This window comes from Aulonocara stuartgranti (assembly GCF_965226115.1).
Source record: "Aulonocara stuartgranti genome assembly, chromosome: 14".
Classification (NCBI taxonomy): Eukaryota; Metazoa; Chordata; class Actinopteri; order Cichliformes; family Cichlidae; genus Aulonocara; species Aulonocara stuartgranti.
Window position 1 is genome coordinate 29,701,840 of NC_138950.1, and position 12,553 is coordinate 29,714,392.

Genomic DNA, 12,553 nt, shown 5'->3' on the forward strand with positions numbered 1-12,553 from the left:
TGACCAGACTGGTTCGAACTGATAGGAAGACAACAGTAATTCAAATAACTTGTTATAACCAAAGTATACAGAAGAGCATCTCTACAGCCGCAGAAGACCACACTGTAGTGGATTTTTGTATGACATGTATACCTATATATCTAATGTGGTGGATTTGTACCTATATATCTATCTGAATATATATATACTGTAACTTTCATGTAGAGTTTTAGGCACACGGTGACACACACACACACACGCACACAATAAATGTTACATGGTATCAGAGATACTGAAAACAACATAATGAGATCACTGTCATGTACACACACACACTATAAACCTACACTGGAGTGTTTATTTTTATGTAATGCATTTAACTCATATATTTGATGTAGTTAGGTCAAGTATTATTCACATGAATATCACAAGATTATCACAAAAACTATGCTATTTGCTGTACTAATGTGTGACCTTTGACCATGTTGTGACCTATTGTCAGAAGGCAAAGCAAAGGGTTAACCTAGGGGTGTCACTTTGGGCCGGGCCCTCAGCCAGAGCCCTGCCTGAACTCTGGCCCGTACTTGACCCTGCACCTGCTGTTCCTGGGCTCGTGGGAAAGTTACTCAGCAGCAGGAGGTGGGACTACTGGTACCTTTAAAAGGGGGCCTGGGAAAGCCCTCAGGGCTTTTTTCTGCTGTCTGTCCGTGGGGTTGGTCCCTACCTGCATGCGCTTACGGCGAACACCCTAGGGGAGCTTTGCTTTTCCTTCTGTTTTGCTGAGCTGCACTGTTCAATAAAACAGCTGCCATAGAACTTTGCTCCTCTCCTGTAATTTTTGTGTTTTTGACTTTAATTGAAATTGGAAAGCTGAGATCCACCTATTGCTAATCTGAAGAATTGCTCTCAATTGTGACCACCACAACACCCGGGTGCCACTCTGTCAGCTAAAAACAGGAAATTGAGCCTACAGTTTGCACAGACTCACCAAAGTTGAACAAAAATGGGAAACAACTTGCCTGGTTTGATGACTCACGATTTCTGCTGCAACATTCTGATGGTAGGGTCTTAATTTGGTGTAAACATAATGTGGGGGATATTTTCTAATGAACACTTTGGGTCCATTAGTACCAAGTGAACATCATTTAAAAAAGAAACAGCCTACGTGAGGATTGTTGCTGAACATGCCCATCCCTTTATGATGACAGTATGCACCAAGTCACAAAGCTCAAATCATCTCAAACTGGTTTATCGAACATTACACTGAGTTCACTGTACCCAAGTATCACAGTCACCAGATCCCAGTCCAATAAAGCACCATTAGGAGATTCATATCATGGATGTGCTCCTTGCCAATGTGCAGGAACTGTGTCATGCTATCATCATAGTATAGACTATAGTTTCTGAGGAGGATTTCCATCACTTTGTTCAATCTATGTCACAAAGAATTAAGGTAGTTCTGAAGGAAAAAGAGGGCCACACCAGGTTTTTTACCGTACAGATGCGAAAGTTGTATCATAAAATAAAATGCAACCAAATAAAGATTACTGATTAATTGTCCATATCAGGTGTATCTTGAAAAATCTACTACTGCTGCTACCGAAGAAACACGCATGTGGTTATTTGCATAGAGAGATCCAGTCTCACTTCCTCTGGGAACTACCGTGTAACCTGTCACTTTTGCAATATTCCTCATGTGCACTTTCTAAGATCCTGGTCTTTTAGAAAAGAAGGAAGTGTCATCATCAGCGCCATGTCAAACCGTTTGATTTCATTATGAGAAGACAATCATCTCATTACGATGGCACTGTTGACAGATGAAAACTTCATACATTTGTAATGAGATGTAGGGACTCTGGTTTTGGCAGCTCCGCATGTCTTTGCATACAATTTTGAGCCAGTGTAGATTTTTCTTCCATGCCTTTATTTTCTTAACATCTGTGTATGCCTTCTTTTTTTTACTCTTTGTTGCAGATCTGTTTTTCCATTTTTTCTATTTAATCTTTTGCATCATCCACTGATTATTTGCCTGTTTTGATTTTTTCCTTCTCTCTTTCTTTCTCCTTAACCCATATCTGCTCTTTATAACCAAACTATACTCTTTTGTGCTTTCCCCTCTAACCCCTTCTTTTTCATTTGTTCCTGCCCTCCCATCAACAGAGAGCTCAGTGGAAGTTGCATTATTGATAGGCATCTCTGTCTGTGGCATCTGCTCCTTCTCTCACTACTCTCTTTTCTCCCCCTCTCTCCCTCGTTCCATGTGTGCCTGGCCTGACGCAGCTTGGCAGGTACTTAGGCCAACATCAATCTTTCATGCAAACACCACACACACACACACATACAAAGTGTGCATATTCACAAACAGCAGCCCTCTCAAATGTTTGTGCACGGGGCGCATAGGAACAGAGGGTGGGAAAGGGAAAAAGGAGTGTAAAAATAACTTTTCCTCCCCTTGCCCTCTTTCTCGCCTCTGCGATTCTCAATCCAGAGGAGGCTCAGAGAAACGCTACACTCCCACAAAACCCTGATTTAGTCTCATCATAGCAATGCTTCCAAAATAAATAAAAGAGACAGTACAAAACCTGCGTCACAGGTGACACGACGAGTAAAACGACCGGTGAAGAGGGCTCCCCGCAGAACAACAAAACCTCTACAGAAGTCTCACACTCTTCTAAAAAAAACAGTTGCATTTCATTTCTACTTGTGCAGGCGCATGCCGTGAATTCTAACAGTGGAAGTAAGACCAAATCATCAAGTGAAGACGGTGACCTACTTTTCAGCATATCTAATGTTTCTCTGTTTCACTGAGCTTAGCCTGTTCATTGTCAGCTATAATCTCTCAACAGGTTAGATCTGCAGACAGACAGGAAGACATGGGGCAGGAATCAAGACAGCGCGAACAGTGTGGGATGCCAGTGGACCTGCCAGCGTGGCAACAGGAGCAAATACAAAGCCTCTGTGATGGTTATCTAAAGGTGCTGACACCTTTTTGTTTGAGCTAGCACATGTCACCAAAACACCAGGAAGTACACGTGTGTGGAGGGACAGCACTGCGTTTGCATAAGACACAGGCATAATCTTCTGTTTGAATGGCAGCGTCAGTGCATATGCTATAAATGAACATAATCACATAATGTCGCCTACTGGAGTGAAACAGCCACAGCTGTCACTTTCTTTCTTTGGTGAACGTGTGTGTGTGTGTGTCAGCTTTTGAATTATGCAGCAATGTCAGGTAAACCTGGTGGCGTGGCAAGAGACGGCTGCACTGAGCTCTTGCTCATGTTGAGAGCAAAGGGCTGTTTTTTTGTCATTGTTTGTTTGTGTACATCATTCATTAGCATCTGTCAAATTCAAGTGCCTTGGATTTGCTAAAATGGATGAAAAACAGCATAATTAGCAATGCATCTCGAAACCAAGCTGCAAAGCAGCACAGCAAATCCATATATTTAGATTTGCCACTGTCACGGTTCTGATTTGGTTCAGTATCCTGAATCATATTTGGAAATTACTGAGACGAGTCTGGACGTGTCACATCTGGATGACAACACATCCAGACCTTTGGAATGGAGTCCGAAGGTCTGGATGTGTTGTCATCTATCACTGCATTTATATTCATGGTTGTGCACTGAAATCTGAGACTCCTGTGTTCATGCCGTTCTTGCCGTTCTAACAGCACATTCACCACATATCCAAATATGTATCCAAGCAGAGAAGCCCAGACCTCCCTCTCCCCAGCCACCTCCTCCAGCTTATCTGGGGGAACACCAAGGTGTTCCCAGGCCAGCCGAGAGATATAATCTCTCCAGCGTGTCCTGGGTCTGCCCCGGGGCCTCCTCCCGGTGGGACATGCCCGGAAAACCTCACCCAGGAGGCGCCCAGGGGGCATCCTTGTCAGATCCCCAAACCACCTCAACTGTCTCCTTTCGATGTGGAGGAGCAGCGGCTCTACTCTGAGCCCCTCCTCAATGGATGAACTTCTCACCCTATCTCTAAGAGAGAAGCCAGCCACCCTTCAGAGGAAACCCATTTCCGATGCTTGTATTCGTGATCTCGTTCTTTCGGTCACTACCCACAGTTCGTGGCCATAGGTGAGGGTAGGGACGTAGACGTAAATTGAGAGCTTTGCTTTTACACTCAGCTCTCTCTTCAACACAACACACCGGTACAGCATCCGCATCACTGCAGTCGCTGCACCAATCCGTCTGTCGATCTCCCGCTCCCTTCTCCCATCACTCGTGAGCAAGACCCCTAGATACTTAAAGTCCTCCACTTGGGCAGGGTCTCGTCCCTGACCCGGAGTGGGCACTCCACCCTTTTCCGGCTGAGGACAATGGCCTCAGATTTGGAGGTGCTGATTCCCACTGCTTCAAACAAGGCTGCGAACCGTTCCAAGGCGAGCTGGAGGCCATCACCTGATGAAGCCAACAGGACCACATCAGTGTACAAATATGTATGGACACTGTAATTCTTCAAATATGTAATGTGTGCTGTTAGCTTAATTAAGAGCTAATTTCACCATTGCTAACAATATCTTGGAAGCCCAGTTATTTGAGGGACAGCAGCTAAACTTAAAGAAGGGAGTTTAGCCCCAGTTTGTGATACTCTGTAGAAAACACCACATACTAACCATGATTAAACAATCCTTACTATACTATTATGAGAAACAGGTTACCATGGTAACCTCTTCCATAATGAAAACAGCAAATTTAAGGTGGTTGTTTGAAGAATTAAATTCTCGACCTAACCTAAAAATTATAATCAAAGAGTGCAAAACCCTAAATATGTCTAAACTCTAAAAATAAAGTTACATTTTTATCCAGTTTTCCTTTGAAGGTTGTGATTGCATCTTCAGGAATTCTCCTGGGGGCTTTTCTAGTAAGTATAGGTGCAGAGGGGAACATGGATTTGACTGACAAAGCAGCCTTAAGTCTTAATATTCTCTTTCCTACCGTGCTTCACTACACCTTGCTAGTACTGGGCTGGAGCCCCTTTGCCTTATTTTAATGGCATAGATACAACAACGTGCACACAGAGTTGCTGCAGATTTGTTCCACCACATCCTAAAGGTGTTCTATTAGACTGATATCTGGTAACTGTACAATGAACTCGTTGTCATGTTCAAGAAACCAGTTTGAGATGATAAAGTGTGGTCATAAGGGGATGGATATGGTCAGCAACAGTCCTCGGGTAGGCTGTGGTGTTGTGGTGTTGGTGCTCAGTTGGTGCTAACAGGCCCAAATTATGCCAGGAAAATGTCCTCCACACTATTACATCATTTTGGGTTGTTTACGCCAAATACTGACCATCTGAATGTTGCAACAGAAATCGAGAGTCATCAGACCAGGGAAGGCCTGAGGAAACTGTACCCTCAGTTTCCTGTTCTTAGTTGACAGGAGTAGCACCCAGTGTGGCCTTCTGCTGCTGTAGCTCATCTGCTTCAAGGCTCCACATGTGCATTCAGAGATGCTCTTCTGGATATCTTGGATATAACGAGCAGTTATTTAAGTTACTGTTGCCGTCCTATGAGCTCAAAGCACTCTCACCATTCTCCTCTGACATCTGGCAATAATAAAACATTTCCACCCAAAGAACTGACACTCACTGGAGGATTCTCTGTAAACCACAGAGATGGTTGTGTGGGAAAAATCCCAGCAGATCAGCAGTTTCTAAACCACTCAGACCAACCTGTCTGGCATCAACAACCATACAACATTCAAAGTGACTTAAATCACCTTTCTTTTCTGATCCTCCCTTTGAACTTCATCAGGCTGTCTTGACTATATCTCAATGCTTTGAGTTGTTGCCATGTGATTGGCTGCTACATTTGTCTTAAAGAGCAGCTTAATAGGTGTACTTAAAAAACTGGATGCCACTCAGTTGTAGCTGCTTAGACAGATGGATTACTGAACGGGGGAGGTTGCAGGCTGATGAGGCTCTCCAGCCAGTTTTATTTTCATTAGAAGCTTGGCAGCATAAATTCCTGATAATTCAATTCAAATCACCAATTTTCCAATTTGCTTTTCTTACAAGTCCTCAAATTGTTTTCAGATTTCAGACTGGCCTTGTCAAGAACATAAGTGGAACATAACCGCATAAAAAGTATAGTATTTAAAATAATCTAAAGAAAACTAGCACCTTCCCATGTGGGCTCATGAGCCACCTAAATGTTTTCCTATCGAAAGCCAGAAAATGTCGACACTGAGTGATGATAAAACAAATAATTAAAAAAGCGGTTTAGCTATTCAGAAGAGGGAATGCTTTCCCATTTCTCGAGGTGATTCACAATAGTAATCAAGAGAAGCATCAAAACATCCTCCTGAGGTTCAAGTCTTTTTGAACTGTACTGCATTATTAAGCCCTGCTTTTACATGTCTGCCTAACAAAGACAACTAAAGTTTGTTTTATTGTATTTATTGTCTATCACTAATACACTCTCTTTGCACTCTCTATTTGTTAAAAGCTTTCAGCAGCCTAACTAAGTATGACCCAACCCAGCATATGTGGCCCCTGAAATCTGGAATTGGATTTTTATTACACAGAAGAAAAAAGGGTAGGGTGGGTTTGATGGATGGATACTTGGGAGATAACGAGGGGTGGAAAGCACTCGGGAAAGAGGATAAAGACAACTTTAGACATTGAGGGAAATGCGACTTGGGAAGAAGGAAGAGAAGTATGTGCTCGTAGTCAGGTGCGATCAGATAGCAGCTGCTCAGCATAAAGATTCCGGCCTATAGTGAAGCCAATGAACCCGAGAGCCTTAATTTATGGCTCCATTCCCCTCAAGCTAGCACTCCGGCATAAGATTTTATAATACTGATGTAACATTAGTACCTCGCCAAGGGCATCATAATCAAACCAGCTCTGATAGGAGGGGGGGGAAGCAAAGAGGTGCAGAGAAGACAAGAAACAGCAACAGAGAAATCTTTCTGTCATTTCCTGGCTTTGTCCTAAGATAGACCATCACTCCTTACATGGCCCTGTTCTTTTTCAATTACGCTGCGCTTCTGCACAACCCAAACAGAGTCTGCTCATGGTCAAAGTCTGTCATTATTTCCTCCCTACCTCCTCTTCACTTCTCTGCTCTCTGTCTTCACTCCTGTCATTACCTTGTTTGTGCCTCCGCTCCTCGGTTCAGACTGTCAGTGTTTGCCTCCTTGATTTCCAATTCCGCCTCTCGTTACCCAGCCGGCTGTTAGTGCACTCCTTAACTCAAAGCTGTGGTAAAAAAGCGGCTAAGAATCTCACCCCAGGATCTCTCATCCTCTCTTTTTTTCTTTTGTAACCCACCGCTGCTTGTTTTTCCTTCTTATTTTCCATCTCCTTCTTTTTATTGGTGGTTTTATCCATGGTCAGCTGGCATTTATTGTACCATTCCCAATCTTACCTAACCTGTTATCTTCTCACAAACGATACCTGTACATGCATGCTACACTCTAATAGTGGAAGTCTTGCAAAAAATCCATTTAAGAAAAAAAAGAAAGAAAAAAAAGACAGCTTGAGTTTCATGTTAAACCATCCAGTCACTGCATTACAGGAAGGAAATAAGACTGTGGACCGAATCAGTGCCGGATATTTGATGTATGCACATGGCGAAATGATAAGTCTGATCATAGATTACTGAGGTGTAACGCAGAGGTCAGTGATATTACACTGTTCTGCAAAATACTGTCTTTGTTATCTGGGCCGTATCATTTTAATTCCTCTCATATGACACTATGAGAACTGGGAATATGCTTATGCCTCTAATATTCTTTAGCACGCCTCTTAAGAATCATTGGGTTTATCATGCATGTTTGACCAAGGTATATTATTTTTTTGTTATCTGTTTGATGTCACACACACAAATCTTGAAATCCGCAATCATTCCGGCAATTTCTGGTGGCTTACTGCAGCTAGAGCCCGCTACTACAGTGTGAGAAAGTTACTGTATAAAATTGGTTTTCAGCAGATCTGCTCTCCAAAGTGCAGTGCATACAAGATTTAACCTACTACCTATATCTTTACATTCACACTTTTTTTTTGTTTTTTTGGTCAAACACTTATGTTTCCTCCTCTGTGTTTCCTCTCATTTGGTTGCCCTAGCTGGAAACTATCACACTAGGCCAGTGAGCAAAAGTAGGTTAGTGGCCTTGATTTTCACTTCAGCAATATTCCATATCTGAGCATGGAAATCAAAGTTCACGCCAATAAATCTCAAACAGTGTCCTGCTTTTGAGCAGCAGGGCAGGCCAAGTAGGTCTCGGACAGACTAGGCAACCTTGGGCTCAAGTTTACTCAGGCAGGGATTTTAGAAGTTTGGGAAAAATGAATATAAAGTTAACTTGAAGTATTCAACCTCCATCGCTGTCTGCAGTTATTACAAAAAAAGACAAAATTTTTAAAAGTCCTGTTTTGTCCCCTCCCGTGGAAGTGCCACAGCTATCTAGAATACTTCCCGACACCTGAGATCAACATCACTAATGTGCTCGCTTGAGTGTTTCACAGGTTTGTGACTGCTAGAAGCTGAGAGTCCAAGCTTGCTGCATGCAGGCTGTCCTAGTTTAGGCGGCAACACAAGTACTGCAACTGGGTTCTAGGAGTTGATTGTATAAAGCATACCAAGTAATGCATCACAAATGAGTTCATGGATATAATGCTAATTCTTAAAGCTGACATTGGTTTATAAAACGAGGAAAAGGTTTGCAGGATTGTATAACATAATCCACATGAGCATACAATCACATGAAGAGACATTTTGCTGTAGTTTGCGACCTGTCACCACATACACGTTGAGCTTTAGACTCTGAGAAAACACACCTGGTGCTGGCAGGGAAAATGCAAGGAATATGTGGGAAAAAAATCATTATGTTCTTGGAAATATCTTTAAAGTTATATTCTAATATAAGCAAGGAGAGAAAACAGACTGTAATCTTACCACTGTTTTAAATTTCATATACACCTAGGGTGCATAATGACAGTTGGTAGACATTGCCCAGTGTACTGTAACTGAAATAAAGTGCAATAAAAATAACTTGCAACTGGAAGATGATCAGCTGTGCTTATTTACTAAAGTTCATTTGCACATTTAGCACTTTGTTTGCTCTAATGCAGTAAAAACAAGTAGCAGACGATCTGGTTGGATTAGTTTAAAAAGAAAAAAAGAAAAAAAGTAGGAGGTTCCAATGCACAGCAGAAGAGGAATAAAAATTTGCATTATAAAATATTTATGGATACAAGAGTTCCTGAAAAATGAATTACTATGGAGCTATGAGGGCAAATTTATTGAGCCTGTGTAAACCAAACCTGGCCAGAAGTTTCTGTTTACTGACCGTGATGTGAAATATTAGCTACAGTAAAGTAATGTGTTAATATTTAATACTTCATTAACACACTTAGATGGTGGCAAAATAAATACAATAATAATATATGGTATAAACTATACGAGCTGCCTACTGTTGCCGAATTATAGGCACGAGGGAGGGACGCACAAAGTACAGAAGTAATGCAAAGACAGTTAATAATTACAAGCTAGAGGTATATCATTAGCGAGCTACTTTCATAAAAAGGTGCGAGCAGGTCAGCATCTACCTGTGTTGCTTGACATTGGCCATTAGAAATTCCATTATTATACATTACAACAGTGAGATGCTTGAAAGGCAGATGTGTCTCTTTCAGGAAATGGATAAAATGTTTGTAGTCCTTCCCGCGACTGGGTTGTTGTAATGATTCTCACTGCGTCACCTTAAATTTCCCAGCGTTTCCCAGTTAGCAGGAATACTTAATGCAATGAGATTCATCTTCAGGGGACCATGAACAACTGCTCTGCACTTAAGTGTAACGCAGTCTATCCAATACAATCCATCCAATATTTGTTAGGGCATTTCTGAGTGTGAAACCAACCAATCAATGGCCCACTGACACTTTCATTGTTTAAGAGACCCTGCAAGTGTAGCTACTGACTGAAGATGCACACCTTTGCTTTAAATGTATAAATCTTGACATTTGAAAATATGAGACACTCTCCCAGGTTAGCAACTAATCCAGTTTTTGAGTGAACACCTACTCGACTGCACATGTTTGGCTAGGTATGTTTTCTCTGTAGAGTTTGAATAATCGTCATAATAAGAAGTGGAGCATTGACGGCCTGTTACATTTTTGGAGCAGATTCTTTAAAATTGCAAGATAGTGCATTGACTAAGAATGAAGAGCGCTTTCTCAGAGTGAGTGCCCTTCCAGTTTTAATTAAGCCCTCAGCCAGCAGCCAGGGTTTGAAAAGTTTTTGTCTCCTCCGCCTCAAGAGCTCACATGATTCATTTTCATCTCCTCTATGCATGAAACGCAGTAACTATGTCACCTCTAGCCCTGACTTGACTATGAGAGGTCTGTTCTTAGAGCCTCTTAACTGCGAGGTGTGCAATGTGTTTTGCAATAGTTATTATTATGGTGAGGATTTAAATGTAACATGTCATTCCCACAATCTGTTACTGTAAATGCAGGGAACTGTGGTGAACTGACAGCTGACCATTTTTGGTCTAAAGAAATGGCTCCCCAGGTTATGATTTTATAACCACATGAAGGTGAGGGTGTGCATGCGTAGGCAAGTGTGCGTAAATGTGTGCACACACGTGTAGAAATATGATGGCTTGAGCAAGATGCAAGCAGTTCTCCTCTGTATTTGTTTGAATTCACAAGCATCTGTTCACATGACACACCGTGTTATTCTTATCGTGTTATCTGGTCCCTTCCTTTTTACCGCTGTGACAAATATCCATCCATTACTGTATGTCTCATATTTGGAGACCATAGTGTATCTTAATGGTTCTATTACTGTATTTACTGTGGTCGCTGGCAACTGTTCGCCCACATGCTACAGTATCTGCATTGTCTCACCCACTCACAAAGGGTTTAGGTGCTGGTGGGAAGGTGGAGAGCCTACACTTTTGAGTAGATAACAATAAAGCTGCTTAAACACACACACACACACACACACACACACACACACACACACACACACACATTTCAACCCCATGAGGTTTCACTTTGATTTTCCTTTTTTTCAGGAATAAACTCCTGACACAACTTCCTATACATATTTACATTACAGGGAGGCTGGGTATTTCCGGTACCTATGCGCAGCACAGACCTGACATGTATAGCCTGTTGTGACACACTGTGGTTTACAAAATGAATGGCAATAAGAAAATATCACAGACTCGAGAGCACGATACGGTCCACAAGTGTCACCCTCCACCCTATAGCAATTAACTGCGTTAATACCGGCAAGGTTCTTGAATAAGGTGGTCCGTGGATGGCAGCTTCTCCGCCACTATCTACAGCTATGGATCGACATACCTAATAATCGCCTGTAAAATAGCTCTATATATGGAACGAAAAAAATATGTTTGATCGCCTTTCCACCCCCCTCACCGTCTCACCTGCTCGTTCCTTGCAAGCTCCTTCTCCAGTTGTCGGTGTTTGTTGTGCCACACCAGATAGTGGATAGGATAACGACTCTTCTCCGGAGTTTTCTTAGCAGAAATCATCCTCGGATCATAGTTTGCCTCCTCCTCCTCTTTCTTCACTGTGGATCGCAAGAATACTTTGTCACAGATTTACGCTATACAATTAATCCTATCATCCTGCATCAGCGGTGATGCCCAAAGGCGTGTAGGGGCAACCTTACGCGTCAGAAACAGTGAATGGCTCCCTGCTCGCTCTGCTTAGAATAAACGCCAAAGCCCCATGAAATCATTTAGAAATAAAGATAAGGGGGGAAAAAGCCCTCCCTTGATTGTGTCAGTAGATTGGGTTACACCTTTATTCCTTATCTACCCGTTCCTCCTCCTCTCGCTTTCTCTTCCTCGCTCTCTTTCTCCCCTGCCTACTCTAACGCGTCTATCCTCCTCTCCTCCCATCCGGTGGTGACTGAGAAAGATGCATTGACAAGCTGCAATGAAATGGGCGCATACTCAGCCAATCCGCTGTCAGGGCTCTGATAAAACACATGCCTTGTGAAAAAGAAAAAAGAAATCGAAATGATGCGTTTAAAGTGAACCAGGCCCACATAGCATAGGAGTGTTATAAAGGAGGTGTGGGCGTACTGTGGAGAAGGCTGGGGAGCGCACGACATGACAGCAAAAGACAAAATTCATCAAAGTTGAAATGAAAGCCTACCTTCTTGATTTTTTTCAGTTCCTCTACTCTTATTCTGCATTATTTTCATGTCGACACGACAGAAAAATGAAACAGATAAATCCAATAAATCAATAGCACTTTAATGTTTCATTTGACTGCTAAAGCTGCTCAGCCATTGAAGGTTGGGTGATCGCGATACTTCTGCTTAAATGGAGCAATGTGTTTCTTATATCCAATATCTGATTAACATCTAGTAACTTTTCTGTCAGCATGAATTTTAGATTGTGATTAAGTCCCATTCTACAGAAACCACCTCACTTTTAAGAACATAAGGTTATCATCACGCCCTGTCCCTCCCTGTCCTAAGTTGTCGGGATGGTGTGTGTGTGTGTGTGTGTGTGTGTGTGTGTGTGTGTGTGTGTGTGAGAGAGAGAGAGAGAGAGAGAGAGAGAGAGAGAGA

At 42.3% G+C, this 12,553-nt stretch overlaps 1 protein-coding gene across 4 annotated transcripts in view; it reads right to left on the minus strand.

Annotated features, from left to right (window-relative positions):
• ankrd13b (ankyrin repeat domain 13B) overlaps nt 1-12,553 on the minus strand; it is a 43,530-nt gene that overhangs the window by 29,440 nt on the left and 1,537 nt on the right. For 2 of the 4 annotated variants that reach the window (XM_082503789.1, XM_082503790.1), the window contains exon 2: nt 11,394-11,539. In XM_082503789.1, the coding sequence (XP_082359915.1) occupies nt 11,394-11,501 (108 nt within the window). In that variant the 5' untranslated portion in view covers nt 11,502-11,539. Of the gene's footprint in view, nt 1-11,393; nt 12,048-12,553 lie in introns of those variants that run through there. The other 2 variants (XM_082503788.1, XM_082503791.1) reach the window with 2 other exon arrangements.